The 17,249-nt window shown below is 44.4% G+C and overlaps 2 protein-coding genes and 1 long non-coding RNA gene across 7 annotated transcripts in view; 1 reads left to right on the top strand and 2 right to left on the bottom strand.

Annotated features, from left to right (window-relative positions):
* Positions 1–157: 157 nt before the first annotated feature.
* Positions 158–7,179, bottom strand: pnisr (PNN-interacting serine/arginine-rich protein). Of its 2 annotated transcripts, XM_069143398.1 has the most exons (11): positions 7,092–7,179; positions 6,812–6,988; positions 6,030–6,265; positions 5,496–5,658; positions 4,201–4,391; positions 3,877–4,017; positions 3,661–3,760; positions 3,018–3,071; positions 2,449–2,643; positions 1,157–2,276; positions 158–569 (listed from the first exon to the last, which is right to left on the bottom strand). In XM_069143398.1, exons 1-11 carry the CDS (start codon positions 7,177–7,179, stop codon positions 536–538), a joined length of 2,499 nt encoding a protein of 832 aa, XP_068999499.1. In that variant the 3' UTR covers positions 158–535. The 2 variants fall into 2 exon arrangements, with proteins under 2 accessions (XP_068999499.1, XP_068999500.1); XM_069143399.1 differs by lacking the exons at positions 158–569; positions 1,157–2,276; positions 2,449–2,643; ... (1 more) ...; positions 3,661–3,760; positions 3,877–4,017 and having other exon boundaries at positions 4,301–4,391; positions 6,094–6,265.
* A 10-nt stretch (positions 7,180–7,189) lies between these two features.
* On the top strand, positions 7,190–12,457 carry LOC138194564 (uncharacterized). Its single transcript, XR_011177932.1, has 5 exons — positions 7,190–7,350; positions 9,918–9,993; positions 10,102–10,637; positions 10,757–10,983; positions 12,190–12,457. It is a non-coding gene; the product is annotated as an uncharacterized lncRNA (long non-coding RNA).
* Positions 12,458–12,535: 78 nt separating this feature from the next.
* Positions 12,536–17,249, bottom strand: part of usp45 (ubiquitin specific peptidase 45) — a 35,141-nt gene continuing 30,427 nt past the window's right edge. For all 4 annotated transcript variants that reach the window (XM_069143400.1, XM_069143401.1, XM_069143403.1 and 1 more), the window contains 4 exons: positions 15,804–15,901; positions 15,572–15,658; positions 15,210–15,354; positions 12,536–14,543 (listed from right to left, as the gene is read on the bottom strand). In XM_069143400.1, coding sequence (XP_068999501.1) covers positions 14,413–14,543; positions 15,210–15,354; positions 15,572–15,658; positions 15,804–15,901 — 461 coding nt within the window. In that variant the 3' untranslated portion in view covers positions 12,536–14,412. The remainder of the gene's footprint in view (positions 14,544–15,209; positions 15,355–15,571; positions 15,659–15,803; positions 15,902–17,249) is intronic.

Genomic DNA, 17,249 nt, shown 5'->3' with positions numbered 1-17,249 from the left:
CTCAGTTATTGCAGGCTAATAACTTTGAGGCATATTAAACAGAACTTTTCTTTTTCAATAAATAAAAAATAATAATAATAATAATAATGTTTCCTTTAAGTATTAAGAAACAATGTGCTGATACCTTGGGCAATAAAATCAGAGAGCTAGTGAGGCCTTGCAAGGAACAAACAGTTTTATTGGACATCTTACAATAATATTTGGAAAAAAAATGTTAATCCTGTTACGATTTAAAATGATACAACTGGAGCTTTTAGTGTCTTATTAAACTTTGGATAATGATACAAATGAAAACTCCTACCATTCAAAAATGCCTTGTTCTTCAGTCACACTTTAAAAATAACATCATATTTACAATGACAGAAATGTATGAGGGGGTGGAGGAGGGTGTGTGTGTGTGTGTGTGGGTGGGGGAGGAGGGGTGGGGGTGGGGGGCGCTTTCACCTACACAACTGCCTCTATAATGAGACAAGCCTGTTCAACTCATGGAATTTAAAATGGTAAAGTGCACAGATCGGGACGTTAACTGTGCTCCTCAGCGTCTGCTACGACGGGAGGGGGACGTTGACCTGAAAGAGAGGCGTGGACACGACATTAACACGGCACTGATCACTCTCCACTGCAGACTGCACAACACAAACATGCAGAAACACCCCCCCCCCCCTCCCTCCCTCCCCCCCCTCCCACCAAACACACTGCCCCATTAGAAAATACTGAACATGACTTTCATAAAAAACTCTACAGAAGCAAATCTACACTGAGGAGCAAAGTGCAAAGCCACAAATGCATTTGTTTGTTTCACTGAGACATTTTCTCCTCCTACTTTTGGCAGGAAGCAGTTTCACATTTTAACAAGGTGCTACAAAGCAGAAGCTGAAGATCTATTCAGGCAGCGGGTGGCAACATGAAGACTAAATGAAACTCGTCAGAAATCCATTCGTGGTAAATTTGCATTAGACAGGTAGAACCGTCATGAAGGATTAAAGCTCTTTATTGCGTCAGAGTTAAGCACGTGTGGCTGCATTACAACACTCAGTCAACATGTTTCCCTCAGTTACTGAAAAGAGATCAATTCAAAAGACTCCAGAGAAATCACAATGAGACAGACAATGAGAACATTCAGTAGGTAAAAGAAGAGGAAAAAAACGAATACTACCTTGATCGCGACTTAGACTTGTGTTTGCGGCTTGCCTTCTTACCAGACTTGTGAGATTTTTCCGTCGACCTTGAGCGACTACGTTTGGATTTCTTAGATTTCTTTTCCTTGCTAACTTCGGGGGAGGGGGACCTACTGGAGTCAGAGTCTGAGCGCTTCTTGCTAGCTTTGGCGGAGCCCCTTCTGCTGGCTTTGCTATCCTGTCGAGAGCGTCTGTCGCTCTGGGAGTCTGTGCACGAGTCGCTCTCTTTCCTCCTCTTTGATTTGCCGTTCTCCTCTGTAACTACAGAGCTCCCTTTGTCCTTCTCCTTCTCCTTCTCTTTGGCCTTTGGCTTCTCTTTCTTTTTATCTAACTCTTTCTCTCTCTCCTTATCCCGGTCTCTATCCTTCTTCTTCTTATCTTTCTCGTGGCTTCGACTCCTCTCCCTCCTCCTCTCTCTGTCTTTGCTGGAGGCCTTTTGCTTGTGTTTGCCGCTGCGACCGTGGCTGCTGTCCCTTCGCTCTCGGCTCCTTTTCCTCTCCTTGTCCCTGTCCTTGTCCCTCTCTCTGTCTCTGCTGCGACTGCGGCTGTCTCGGGCTCTGGCCCTGTCTCTGTCTCTGTCTCGGGATCTGGATCTGCTCCTGCGACTCCTGTGCTCCCTGGAATCACTGCGCTCTTTCTTGTGGCGGCCCGTTCGCTCTGCGCTGCTCCTCCTCCTGTCCCTGCCCTTCTCGCTGCGGTGCCTGTGGGAGCTGTGGCTGCGGCTGCGGCGCCGGGCCTTATGGGACGTCGAGCGGCTGCGCCTCCTCTTCCTTCGCGGGGAAGAAGACCGAGAGGAACTACGAGAAGAGGCCGAGGAGGACGAGGACGAGGACGAGGAACGACTGCTGCTGTGGCTGGAGGTGGAGCGGGAGCTGCTGCTGTGACCGTTGGCGGGTGAATCGCTGCCGCCCCTCCCTGAACGCTCCTTCCCTCTGGCCGAGTGCTTGACCTCACTGCCCTCCCTGTCGCTACGGGACCTACGCCTGTCTACCACGGGCTCGGCCTCCCTCTCTTTCACTTCCTGTTTGTGTGGATTTTCTAACTGAGCCTCATCATATTCCCCCCTTTCTCTGCTCAATCTCTCCTTCGCCATCTCCTCTGTACAAACAGACAACAAGACTCGGGTTAAAAGTAAAAACAGGAAACGTCCGGTGCTTTCAACACACTGAAGAACTGTCATACTAACACTGAAATTTGAGCATTTTTAAATCAGACTTTGGAAATTAAAAGTGTTTTCCGGGTTTTGAAAGGTCATTGACGGAAGTCTTACCGCGTGCAAGCAGAGCCTCTTGTGCTTGTTTTTCTTGCAGCTGCTGCATCTCCCGCTCTTTGCGGCGGAAGGCGTCCTGCTTCTCGCGGATGCGGTGGCGCAGCTCTTCCTCGTCCGTGTCGGAGGATTCAGATCCTCGGACGCTGCGGCCGTCCTCATCCTCGCTCTCATCTGAACCATAGTCACCGAGCCCGCCTGCCACAACAGAGCCCACGGGTTGTTGAGAGTTGGAAGGGACCAAGATCCGTTCTCACAATCAGGTTCCACTCATGAAACCACTCAACCCCAAACCCAAGGTCCCCAAGAAAGGCCCTTCATCCTCTATAACTACTGTACTTCACACTAATAAACCTCTTAAAAACAGAGAGAATACAAACAGCCCTTAAACACTCATGTAAATACTTAGTATTCCAGAGCATGCTTCTAATATCAAAATCAGATGCCACTTTTGCTTTAAATCAAATATATCTGGGTCTCATGTCTTGTGCCAACGGCTTTCCCCACGTTCCCACTAAAATTCAAAGTATTCCCGTCCCCTCCCCCCCAGTGACAGAAAAAGGGATACTCACTGAGACCAGTCAGAGAAGCCAGTGCACTTGACTGTGCCAGCTGTTTTGCAGGAGCTTTGATTCACATCAACAACAGGAACAACATGTTAAAACACATACTGCCATTTTCTCAAAGGCAAGAGAGTCGCTAGAGAAGAGGGTCACAGAAAAAGCACTATTCACGAGATCTGCCAGTGTGAACAAAAAAAAAATAAAAATAAAAAACAAAAGAAATAGAGAAGAGAGAGAGGGTTAACAAACAAACTTCTGTCACACAATCCAAGTTAAACAGTCGGACACGAGGGAAAGAACCAATCTGTACTAATGCACAGTCACTTGAATGGAGGAGTCGCTGACTCTGCAGGTGAGTGCTGGTCAGAGTCAATGCAGAGACTTCATTCAGTCATAAAGCCATTCAGCAGGACCCTCAATACCAAATACGGTTTGTGAAAAGCATCGCTCTGCTCTTTCCTTCTGATGCATTAGCAGAGAATGGTTGAAAACTCATATCAGACATACTCCCACGTTTGCTGCTCAATCGCCCTTGGTTACGGGGCATAAGTGAGTAATTCAGAGATTACGATGGATTCTCTCCGGATTTAAATATAATGTCTTGGTGACAGGCATGGATGGTGCATAAACTGGATAAAAAACAAGAGCAGACCTCGAGTGGCTTTCCTGTGAGTCTCTCTGGCCACATGCAGGATCTCTTCATTAGTGACCTCCAGCAGGATCTCGGTCAGAAGCGTTTTTGTGATGATCATCTAAAAACGGGAAAAAATAACCCCAAACATCCAAATGTTTCCATGAGTCCTACTGAGAAACATCCACATCTACTCAGTCTGTTTGCAGGGGACATAACATGAATAATAAAACTGACCAGCTGGAATTCTTTCTCCTCCTCCGTCATTTCGGGTTCACTGTCTTCTGCAGGAGGTGACGGACTCCGGACAGAAAACTCCTTCTTCACCGAAACCTTTTCTTCTTCGTCATTGTCCTCATTCCCCTCATCATCACTGTCCTGATGCAGACAGAAGCGTAGACTGAGTTTCAATCATCAAAACAGCACAATGTGCATCTGTCGAGGCAATCGCTGCCACAAACCTGACTGTAAACGTCCTTTCATCAGTAACACGGCACACAAAGTGCAACCTGTCTCTCAAAGGGAACTATTCTGCAGTCAAGGTCAGGAATTGATGCTTACAAATTTGCTCTTGCGGGGCACTCGCGGCCCGTCACCCTCCTCGTCCGCCTCGTGCTCTTTGCGGTCGTCTTTTGCCATTTCGGCGCGCTCCTTCTCCATTCGCTCTCGCTCCAGCTTCTTCTGCTTCTCCCTGTCCATCTTTTCAAGGCCCTCGCGGATCCATGCAGGTAGCGTGCGTCTTTTCACCGCATCTGAAGTTGAAATCCAGGATCAAAATGATCAAATCAAAAGAATACATTTAATACTTTTCAAGACCTTTTAAATACCACATAAAATAAAATGTCATGACTTTTATAGCAGGAACATGAAGGCTACAGTTATCTATTATGTCCATTGATTGATTGAAATATATCGTGTCTACAGTTTCCACATGCTTCCTGTCGGGTTCACCACGTTAAACTTAAAGTTCTTCTCCTGGCATTGATTAAACCTTTAAAAAAAAGACAAATGCCTCAAACTGGTGTAAATGTTCAACTTTGCCTTCATTCAGGTCTTTGAATGTACAAATAGTTCCCGCCTCTATCTCCGCCCACCTAGACCGGTAACAATTATTACATAATCACCTGATCGCAAATATTCTGCATAATTGTTTCAATCATTTCCATTTATCAGTTGGATGAAAGTAATAGGAAAGTCATATTTCCATTTATTCTCCACGTCATTTGAGGTTTGACTCTTTTAATGATGTCATCTCGTGCCGCCTCCTTCGTCTACTATGGAATACGGGTGGTGAATTTTTAGCACCGTCATACACTGTTTATTTTGATTGCTGGTTCCTGTCGTTGTTAGTAAGTTCTTTGTATCTTTCAATGATGGGCTTTGTAAATGTAAGTGGTTACTTATGTTACACCTGCACAAAACCTAAAGGGAGAACACAGATTTTTTTTTTTTTATAAACTCCAAATTAGCTTATGTTATAATAGTGGCATAAAATGAACCGTAAAAGACAATGAAATCACTGTGATGGTGACGGACCTGCAGCTCAATGACAAGGAGAGCTCAACCCTGCAAGGTGACGGGATTGGTTCCTTCGGTATATGACGCATGAAACCACGTCTGTCTGAATCAGTGATTTGAGACTGACATTAGGATGCTATAGTTCAAAGATGAAATGTCCAGCCATTACATTGACTGCCTATTTCGCTCATTATATATTTTCTAGCACATCAAAAACATCACACAGACATGTTAACAGTTAAACTGGGTGTTCATTAGAGGGGTTTTTTTTAAAGACATTTTAATGCTTTATTTAAGGCCCTCTCAGCCTTTAGAGACCTGCAGGTGTGGTGACTCACCGAGTGGTGCCGGGGCCTCGGGTTTGACAGGGAGCTGGATGGGAGATCTGGGCCGTTCTCTGAAGCCCGGCGGTCTGGTATCTCGTCTGTTCTGAGGGGGACCCTGCCAGTATTGGGAGTGGAAGCCGGTGGGTGAGGGGCCGAAGGATGAAGCAGCTCCATGCTGTGGAGAGACAGCACAGAATGAAAATTAAAGGTCGTTCAAAGTGCAGAAGGTTTGTGGCAATCACTGAGCGTGGGGATGTTGCCGTCTCTCCCCAGAGCATTTTAGCTGACATTCATCCATCACTCCTGACTGGGCTAATAAAATAAGGAAAAAATACAAAAATCAAATCAGCTAATAAAGTAATACCAAACCATGCTGGATCCTCAATAAGCCAACACTTTCCTCTGCACAGCATCAAGAAAGCAATGACTGAAGCACCTAGATGCTGGGACCCGGCACAGTTTCTATGGATTGGTCCTTCTTGTGTTACTTGGTTGTCACACTAAAACCGAAACACTTCAACAGTTTTTACTGTAGCATCTGCATACCTGATAATCAAACTGGTTCATGGCCATGGGGGCCATGGCGTAGCTGTCGGGCTGTGCCCCATACCCATGGCTGTTCTGGGGGTAAACCCCATGGTGGGCTTCAGAGTTGAACTCCACGCTGTCCTGGCTGTTGCTGTCCTCGCTGGGGTTCACCACGTCCATTGGTCCGGACCCTGGAGGTATCCAGGCCGGGTCGGGGGGTGGAGGGGGAGGGGGCTGTCCGTGCATTCCCCATTCTGTTAATGACATAAAAATTAAACAAAAAGCAAAGCAATATGGACTTTAACCCACCGACGATAAGCCCGGTGTCTCCAGACCCAAACTCACTGCACGATATACGAGTTCGCTCCTTCGGTACTTGTCTGCAGTCATTACATCCTACTGAGCGTAACGTCGGGTTCGTCCTGAAACTACCGGAGCAGCTTTAACCAGCACGACCAACGGGACTACTTTTAGGAAGAAATGGTCGACTTTAACGTCATCACAATTAACCGGGCCCCGGTCAGCAGTACGCCCCGCAGAGCGGCCGAGTGAACATTGAAGTGTCCGACGTATAATCACAGCAGAAAACTGAAGCTGTGACCGGGCAGAATAAAGATATCCTCCATCCTTGAAAGAGCAGAAATGAGGTGAAAACAGAATCGCTTGGGGAAAAAGTGTGTGGGGAGGAAAGGGGTCAAAGGCATGAGATGGTCTCAGGCTTTGGTCTCAGGCTTTGGTCTCAGGCTTTGGTCTCAGGCTTTGGTCTCAGGCTTTGGTCTCAGGCTTTGGTCGGTACCTACCTGGCTGCCACATTCTGCCAAATGCTGGTTCTCCCTGGAAGTTGCCATGGTTACTCTGTCCAACCGGCTCAAGGCCCGGGATGTCCTGGCCATTGGGCTGCAAGTTCTGCTGCTCCGCTCCCGTCGATTCCTTTTGGGCTATCCACGCCTGGGCCAGGGCCGCCCAGTCCACTTGACCTGTCCGAGAGACCGTCAGAGTCACACTCCGGTTACCGGCCCTGTCCCGGGCAGCGCGTTTATTTAAGAGGACGGTTGTTTTAGCGGTGCGGCGTTCACTGACCTGGATCCTGCTGGTGCTGGAAGGACTGCATCCACTGCTGCTGGCTCAGGGGCCACTGCGGCCAGGGCTGTCCTCCCTGGTCCCACATCACTCCTCAGTTCACGCCTAGAATACCCACACCAGCACATTTAATTTCACTTTGCACCATCAGCGCGTCCCGAGCCGACGCGACGCGTCTCCGCGCAAGAAGACGACGCCGCCGCTGGATGTTTGCAGCCGGAGGCCGTTTCTTCCGTTAATAATGGACGCGGACGGACATGTACGTAAACGCGGGACTTTGTGCCAATACTGACGTATGCGACCGAAATAACTCCGGGGCCGGTGAAACCGTAACCGCCGAGGCCGCCGCGGGTCACGCGTTGACGAGCAAAGGAAGCTCCGCCGAGCTAACGCGAGCTAACGCGAGCGAAGCTAAATGTGAAAACTGGAAGATACGCAGCTCAGATTATCTCAGATTACGGAACGATCACGTCTTTACGTGTGAACTTTACGTGCCGAGGAGGTTGGTGGTGGGTGGTGGCGGGGGGGAAGCGCGACAGGAATTCACATCGAGGCCGTGCTTTGAGTAACATCGTGCCCACCTTTCACAAGACAGTTTCTCTCCGGCGATGCGGTCCCAAATCAAAATGGCTGCTGGAGGAGGAAGTGAGAGCGAGGCGGCGCTGCCTTCACGGCGCGTCGGAAATGTCGCGATTCAGACCCCTTGTTGTTTGGTTCCTGATGGAGCTGCAGGTTCGTGAAATGGAGAACCACCACGTCGTCCGACTTGGAGTTAAAATATGTGGACACCGCATTCACGTGTTGGATTCGTGGTCCTCGTGTTTTTTACACTGAAACGAACCGTCAATGTTTTAAGGCTTAAAACGAAATTAATAAAGCATCAATATTAAACCTGCTTGTTGTAAACACGTTGATTGCTTATACCGCCAGCAGATACACAGGTAGTATTTAATAGAGCGAAGTATTTATATTATATTTATATTACCTGATCTTGCTCAGTTTTCAGTCCATCACATTTTTTTTAAACCTTTATTTAAATCAAATTGGTCGCATACAAAATTTCAGGTAGAAACAATAGACTACATTATAAAAGTATCAACTGAGCTATTGCATTTATTTTTTTTAAATACAAGTCAGTAGAATCAACTGAAAATAAATATCCTAAATTAAAAGAACAACAACAACAATAATTACATTTTGAAAAATAACAAAAGACGTCAGAGGTGTATTCAGGAAGCAGTGTCTGCATGTTTGCCTGCTGGTTTACCTGAATTTCAAAGCTTTCTTCAAATTAACTCATTCATTAAGAAGAGTGGTCTGACATGAATGAATCTGGGAATTAATTGTTTAGCTGTCATTATTAGGCTATTAGGTTATACAGCGTTTCCCTTGTCTGTTTTGCAACATAACTCCAAATTTAATCTCATTAGATATGAATTTGGGTAATTCAGAGTCCTTTTTATCTATCCGGTTAAAAAAGATTCCCAAAAGGATCTGGTATAATGGCAAACAAATAACAAATGTTCTTAAGTTTCAATATCAGAATCACAAAATATGCTGTTATTTTTTTTTCAATGTTGAAACTTTGTCTCATGAACTCATTACAAAGGATTGCTGCCATTTATCATTTTAAATTGAGTTTCCTTAGCTTTTGGTGAAATAGGGAGATTGAGGAATATGGTTCTCAGTCTGGTCCTGATCTCTTTAGGATAATCTGGTAAAAGATTTCTCGTTTTCAAAGTAAGCGGGAAGAGTTTAGATGTCAGGGCACATCTTCAACCTTTTGTTAGTGCACCTTTTCTCCTTTTTCAGATCATAAATATAAAGTGAAGTAATTTGTGGAGCTAACACACCATAAATTAGCACGCCTTTCACTATAATCAGCATCGCTGGTGGAATTGCCTTGATAACTACTGGGTATTGTTTTTCTGTACACTTCACATTGAATTTATCCTGAATTGTACTCCAGAACATTCCCTCTTGAACCCATCAAATGTAAAATGGACCAGACTCCTCTCTCCATCCACTCATGATAGAACAAAGATTTTCCTTTCAACAAAATCCATCTGTTGTTCCAGATCGGTGAGCTGTGTGGAGCAAAACTGTGCTTCTCAGTTTCCAGTACAGGAGGACGTGTTGATGGATGTTCGATTTCAATCCACCACTTTTATTAAATATTGAGGAAGGAATATGAAACCAGAATCCATTGTTATTTTGTATGAATTGTTGCATAATAATAACGTGTCTGTGGACGTGGAGCACCGTGCACAAGGACATGCATGTCTTCTGCTAGTGTGTGTCAGCCACAGGTGTCAACAGAACTACAAACACTTAAGTATGTCTACTGTCTCAGTCAATCTGTGTCAACATTATATAGGATTTTAACACAAGGACCACAGCAGCAGAAGTTGCTACAGAGAAATACATTTTTGCAACTCACACATGGTTCCTACAGAGAAAAACGAATTAAAGAATTGAAATAAAATACTGAAATACATAATTTAAAAAACTATAAAAATAATAAAGAAAAGTACTTTATTAGAATTAAAAGAATGATAAAGTGTTAACATATTTCATTTGTGTCATTATAGTCTAAGCCTTTATAATAATCACCTGTAACAACCAAATCACAGTATTTGCATTGTGTTGCTTGGTATCAAATGACACAAGTGTATTTAAATGCTTACTGAATAGTGGTTTAGAATAAGATAGATAGACAGACAGACAGACAGACACTTTATTAATCCTGAAAACTAGTTTGGAGTTTGTCACAAGAAACTTGATTTTACATCCAGTCTGCTCACCACACATCACTCCTTGTTCCAGGTGTGGGCGGTGCACACCAGTGTGAAAATGAGGGATGTTGAGTTTGAGGCCAGAAGTCCATCCCTCCTCAGTCTATGTGAGTTATGTCTGACACATTTATAATCAGTTAAAGTCCTTTGGTTGAGATGTCACACTGTCATTCTAAGGTGTTTTAAAACAAACTCTGACTGACTGTAACCAACAGACATCCAAAGATCATCGGCCAGGCTGAGAAATGTGCCAGGAGCCTGACGGAGCAGCAGCAGGAGGCCCCCGGCTTCAAACTGCTCGGCCCACGGGAGGTGGTGATGGAGGTGGTTCCCAAAGTCCTGCAGGACGTCTGGTTGCCTCCTCCAAACACCTCCTTCGACATGCCCTCCAAGCAGCTCAGTAAAATGGAGTCACTAAAGCCGTAGAGGTCTCTGCTCTGTCCACCACGCTCCATCAGGTCACCTTCTCCCGCTCCACCAGAGACAACATGGTCCTGTCCATCCGGGAACAGGTCAGACTGTAGAGAAGACATCCTGGTGGAGAAGCTCAACTGCTTTGCAGCAGAGATCCTGAACGCCTTCGCTGACGTTGCAGGGAGAGAAATCTGTGTGCTGTTTGAGCCTCCGACTCACACAGAACCAAACAGCAGCGAGCAGCCGGACAGTTCTGCTGCGGCTGCAACTCCAGCGCCTCCTGATGTCATCACAGAGCAGCCAGTGGAGGCGGAGGATTCCCTCAACACCACAGCAGGTAGGCTACACAGTGTTATTGGAATTTACCTGTGCCTGAGGCGTCAGGTCCATTCCTACTGTGAGTGACTGTTACTTCTGCTGTGGTGAGTTCAGGCTCTCCTCTTTTTCTTTTTACAGAGGTGATGGAGTGGATTCTGCTGCTGCTTCAGTTGTCTGCAGAAAAACATCCGCTTCTGCTTCCTACCTGAACAGGACACACAATGAAATCTTGTCCTTTTCCATCATTCTTCTTTCTGTAAAACATAATTTGTACAGATATATATATTAGACCATGGGTTCCATCAGGGGCCAGATTAAAAGAAGAACCGGGGCCCCTTTTCAGCCCGTCGGTCTTACCCAGCTCAGTAAGTTCATCAAGACAAATATAGAATATGCAATTTAGCAGATTGTAACTAACTTCAAAATTTGGCCTTGGGGGCAAGATTCTGTTGTTGGGCCTCCAAATGACCCCAATATACTGTGTGCTACTAGGCTGTTTCATTATTTCCCCGTAACCTAGTGCAGAACAGAGTAACAAAGTGTTTAACAAAGGATGTGTGAGACAGAGATTCTGTTGATCAGTTAGTTGGTTGACTTTTCAATAAATGTATTTGTTATTTTCCAAAAGTATTTCTAGGAGAGTAAATTCAACATTTGTGTGTTTTCAGACAAGAAAATGAATTATAAGTTGGTCTTCATCCAGGTGTTGAGGACTACACTGTGTATGTGAAGACATTGTAAAAAGCCTTTTTTTTGTAGCTCCACTGGAAGTTGTGTGACGCCTGATAAACGTTCGCTGATGATGAAAGTATTTCCTACAGTGAACTTGGGCCTTTCGGGGCACATAAGGTGCATCTGCCATTTACCAAGCATGAACATGTGTCGACGTGCGAATTAAGACAAAATTTAAGACAAAAACATCTTTATTGGGGGCCAGAAATGACACAAACTACAATCAGTGATAGTCCAGTATTATATCGTGATGGGTGAGACTTCTGCCAAAAGGCCGCTGCTTCTTTTATATTATGAGCTGAAGTACCTGGTGTCCAGTGGCTTTATACGTCTCACCAGTTGTCCCCATTTTCCTAAAGCCTGTCTGAAATATATTTAGAACGCATATCTCTCTTTGATAAAAGGTTATGTGCAGGTGCTGTTCATGTGCTATGTTGGTGTTGGACTGTACTGCTGATGTGTACACACCGTGAAAAGGTTCCACCGTGGAGACATGAGAAAATGTGTTGTGTATTAATGAGTGTGGTGTGGAAGTAGGTGAGGCTGACAGCGACAGCAGCTCGCATGGTGAGAGCAGGAAGATTTAACCTCCACTGCTGGTAGATGAGCATTCCAGCAGCACCTTATTACTTTCTTACAACGGTCTCATTCGGGGAGGAGGGGGGGTGGGGGGGTGCCTTTCATTAAGTGAGATTAAATCACATCAAAGGCTGCAGCAGCATGTCCTCCAGCCAAACGCCATCCCCCGCCCTTCCCACTTTAAAAATAGACAAATCCACTTCAGAAAAGATTTGCTCTTTTCGTTGGTGGCGGCTTGACAACCTGTTTTAACGTTGCAGCCCACGACCGGGATGTCACTGCGCGTGGGAACGAGAGGACGTGGACGGCGATGGTTTTGGACGTTGCCCTTTTCCTGATTCCACACCCACCTCCTCTTCACCAGCTCGCGACATGTTCTGAAGCAGCGCTGCTTTGCACCCGTCAGGGCCGATAACGGGCCAGGATGGGTTGAATATGGCACCGTTGGATCCGCGGTGACAGCCGAGGGAGACGGTCGACGGCGACGTCTCCCTCCGAGTAAAAACAGGATGACATCAGTTCCAACGCAGAAAACACTAAACCCATTGTGATTTCTCTTCTACGAGTAGAGAGGCCAAAAAATAAAGATAAGACTCCTGTGGAACATACAGTTCATAAATTAGATTTATTTTGATACAGTATGTTTTATTTTCATCTCAACTTTTTATTTGTGCATAACTGAAATTAAATGTCAATTTCTGGGAACAAAAATCCATCTAGAGGAAAAAAAACAAAACCCCTGCACGCCTGAAGCACCATGAGTTTGTATTGTGTCTACTATGTACAATTACATAAGTTCTATATTGTTTTCCTTACAGTAACTTGTACTGTATATAAATAAACCCCACACATCCCTCTTTACATTTGTCTCTGCATATGTTTCCTTCTAACCACATTTCTGACTCCCAAAGCAGAGGCACTGGATTTGTCCTAGTTTCAAAAGAAAGTAATAAACCTCTGGTCTCTGATGCATAATGTTAAACATCTTCTTTCTACTGTTTTGGCAAATGTCCAACAAGCAGGAAAAATGAAAATAGATTCATCTAAAATACCTTAATAGAAAAAAAAGACAAATAGCTCATCTGGAGTAGGCGATACATTCATTAGAACATTAACCCATGCATGTTACAGCAAAGATGGTTCTCTCTATAGGCATAAAGACTTTTAGTTTTTTTGAATATCGTTTTGTTGCTCGACCTTACTGATGGCATCAGAGATTTAAAAGTAAGTCTGCTGCGGTGGGGACTCTTTGTCGGACATGGTAACGGGTCTGTGTTGGCCTGCAGTTACGGTAGAGCCGAAATACAATGAAGGCAGACGAGGTGCTTTGTTGATTCGATAAACATGGAGTCGGTCTGTTTGCGCGACGACACTGTAAAACTAAAACTTGAGAGAACGCATGGTAAAGAAGCTCTAGACGAAGTCAACTCTGCTCGGACTCGCAGCTGCAAAACTCTTCTTTGGCAAATACATTTCACTGATAGTCAGACATTTATACATTCTGATGTGAAGAAAACAATCCATTTGAAAGTAGGCTGTAAAATAAGGGTTGTTCTACTCCTTAAAAGGTGCTTTGTGCAGCAGTTTCAATCAGTATGGAAATATCAACCACCGGGTTTTACTACAGTATTGTCATAAAGAAATGGGGCCAAGTCTGAAACAGCTAGTGGCCACAATGTAACAGTGGACACTGGTTTTATGACGGCGTGTACAAACATGTACGACATAATTCTGATAAACTCCGAATTATATTCTTCTCGTCTTCATGATCAGTGTCCATGTCTTTATGTGGACGATGAGCACGTGCAAATTCATTTTTCTCTTCAAATCTATCATCAATAACACGCTCACCAAATCTGAATCATTGCATCAAAATGTTAAATCTTTAGTGAGGGGTCTGATTTCATGATGGTCCAGAGTGTTAACTGATACAACTATGTGACAAACTCTGTGGTTTACTGATGTGAAAATGTTCCACATAGCACCTCCAAACTACATTCGCCTGTCTCTCACTCACTCCTTCTCTCATACATGTGTGCGCACACACTCATACACACAATTGACATCAACTCTTCAGTGCATGGTGCAGTTCAGCATGCGATAATTCTTCTCGTTTCCATTTAGTTATTGTTCAAACTCCATCATGCAGTTTATGTCTCGGGCACGTGACCGAGATCGACCGTAAATCTTCAACAGCTCGTGTTCAGTAACACTCTTTCCTCCTGATTTCTTTTTAAAGGAGAGGATTTTAAAAATGGGAAAAATAAACTAAATCTGGGCTGTAAAGCAGAAAATACATTTAAAATCTTTTAGATATCCAAGATATTTAGAGGGGCCAGTTTAAGTAATACAAGTACGTAATGAAGTCGTTCCCTTTTCTTGCCAGCAGCCACTCGGGTACAGTTAGAGGAGGCGTACAGGCTTCGTCAAAAACAACACTAAGCAAAACAGATGTGTCGGGAAAAGTACTTTCGCTGGTCACATTACAGCATCTCCTCGTAGAAGAGCAGGTATGCCTGAGAGTTGAGTACCCTTGACTCCGGTACCGTCTGAACGGTGGTATCACTGATGTACACCCACTGGCCCTGGCAGCTGCTGCTGGCCTCCCTCGCACCTAAAAACACACACAGTCGGCATAATGAGGCACAAAGTTCATCCTGTGCGGGCGTCATGAAAAAGTATTGAAATAAAGAATAGGCAAGAGGAAAGCATCGTTCTGTACTCATCTACTGGGGACTGGCTACTGTAACACCTACTGTAGGCAAACATGTCCAAGAGCTGGACATACCTGATCTGATTCAACTAAGAATGTTGCACTTAACTAAGTAACTTAGCAGAAAGGACTTTAATCTAACGTAGATGTTAAAAAGGCAAAATAGTAGTACATGCTCGAAGTATTCTATCAGATGTCATTATAACGATGTGGTATCGTAATCATGTCCATGTCTCACATAAGCTTGTTAGCACCAAGGACAACTGCTTCCTTGAGTTTTTCAACTACATTTCAGTCATGTTCTGTAAATGTGGACCCTCTCCTTGAAAAGAGGAGAAAAAGAAAAAGAGGAAACAGGGCTCTATAGAACACAAAGAGCTCTATTCATCCTGTCCTTTGCAAAGAACATCTTCAAGGTTACAGGGAGTCCGGCCTTTATTGCCCAAATACCAACCGCCCTCATGAACCTCACAAACGCAGAGACACACACACACACACACACACACACACAAAAAAAAGAAAATCAATAAATGGTCTTAAAAGAGCGCAAGACAGCCGACCCCTGACCTGACAGGTTCTTGTGGTGCTGTTCTGTTTTCCTTTGGGGAGTGCGCACTTTTACATACGCGGTGTAGTGGCCCCCGCGCATTGAGCCGCTGTGTTCGACAATCCCATAAAGGCTGTAGAGGACACGCTCGTCGGCTGCCAGGTTCTAGCAAAACATGAGGAGAAAAAGACTAACAAAAAGGGAAACTAGCCAAGGAAGTACGGAGATGCAGGTCGACAAGACAAGTACCAACCGACATTCATAACAAAGTCAAATATCAGTAAATGCAGGAAAGTTGTTAAAAACCCAAAGACGGAATATTTTTCACTTGAGTTCACTTTGGTTGATTTTGATCCCAGCAGAAGAAGTGATGACATGATACCTTGCAAGATGCAGAACAGAACGGTGCCAGATCCAGGATCAGAGGGAAGTCAACATGACGGTTCACTTTTCGTAGGTTCATCCCCGCCTTAACGTACAGAAACAAAAGAACATAAGTATACTCAGCATTAAGGCTGACAAACCTCATCGTGTCACTGATTGAGATACATATTCAATCGCTAAATATGACGACTGAATGTTTGTTTCATTAGGTGGAGGCTGTGGCTGCCTACCTGGTGGAAGCGTTTCAGATGCAACGTGATGACAGGAGGCAGCAAAGAGATCAGTATCTGCTTCCTGGCGCTGGTGTAAATCTTCTCCACCTTCTTGTCTACGCATGCGAACAAAAGAAAACACAGAAATATCAGGTTTAAATGTTCATTCTGCTACATTCATACGATCAAAGTCATGAATTCTGGTCATAAGAAAGGTTTGAGCAATTTAGACTAAAACAGATGAAAAATGGCTTCATAACTTCGGTGCCCCTGTGTGCTTGGAGACAACAACAACAAAAAAAGACACCAGCAAGAAGTTTGTGAGAGCTGATGTCAGGTCTCCGTCAAGGACTGAGATGCTCGCTGTATATGGAAACCATACCAGCAGCAATATGACTGCTGAGCATTGAGAGAACATTCAGAGAGCAGACGAGCGGACAAGGCTGCAACAGCAGACCAAGACGTTTCTATGGATGTTTTGATCCTTTTTTCCCCCCAGAAAATAAACGGCTGTTTGTTCACATATATTGTAACTGGGATGAATTGAAGCTGCCTACATCCAAGGTGTTTTATGTAGTACAAAACTAGTGACTTTGTAAAGCCAACTGTGAAGCCATCAACAGATGTTGGAAAATGAAAAGGTGGATTTTGTGTGTAGAATCTCTGCAAGGCGTTCCTTTAGTCAACCTGTGATCTAATAATAAAATGTACATTAAAAGGTGAAAAACCCAGAGACAATATCTCTTTTTCATTGTTAACTTGGCTAAGAAGGCAGTAAAGATACACTTTAAGTGCATGTCGCTTACATATATACTATATAATACAGCACAAGACATTACAAGCTGTACAGAGTAATAACAGATGTCACAGAGGAGGTTGAATGTACACAGAAAATGTGACAAACTTAACTAGCATTGTATCATGTTTAAAACTTGTCGGAGAGATGAGAGACACCACATTGCCTGCTGATTATTCCATGACCATAATCACTGACGAATTAGACCCACTTTTCCAGCCTCAGGCTGCACAGGTGCCTTTCAGTGTTGCCAGAGATCGTAGGTATTTTGTACAAATACAAATTAACAGCATGTGATGGGCAGTCTGCCAGAATGGGCTCCTGTATTAATGGATGCTAGTGCTGCAGGCTGCACACAGCAAGTGAGGACCATCTGACCAAAGTGTACAATGTGCAGGGATGAAATGTATCTCAAAGCAGCATGAAACAGTGGATGGAGTTAGTAAAGGGACAAACACATTTGTAAATGGCACCAGATTCTAATCACCAGAGTGAAGCTGAAAGAAGGTAAACGCCTGGAACCAGACGTAACCAGAGTTTCTGAGTTTTAACGTAGAGGAATGTGCAGACTCAATACCAACACCTTCAAGGTGTTCAGTGGTTTCAAATTATTATTATTATTTTTTTTTTTTAACGTTTTTCTACATTGTTACTACAAGTCTACCTGT

This window comes from Embiotoca jacksoni, unplaced genomic scaffold (assembly GCF_022577435.1).
Source record: "Embiotoca jacksoni isolate LCO1_2020_lvr unplaced genomic scaffold, fEmbJac1.0.p SCAF_11, whole genome shotgun sequence".
In the NCBI taxonomy this organism is placed as follows: Eukaryota; Metazoa; Chordata; class Actinopteri; family Embiotocidae; genus Embiotoca; species Embiotoca jacksoni.
The sequence above is the reverse complement of the archived record's forward strand: the minus strand, read 5'-3'. Positions and strand labels throughout refer to the sequence as shown.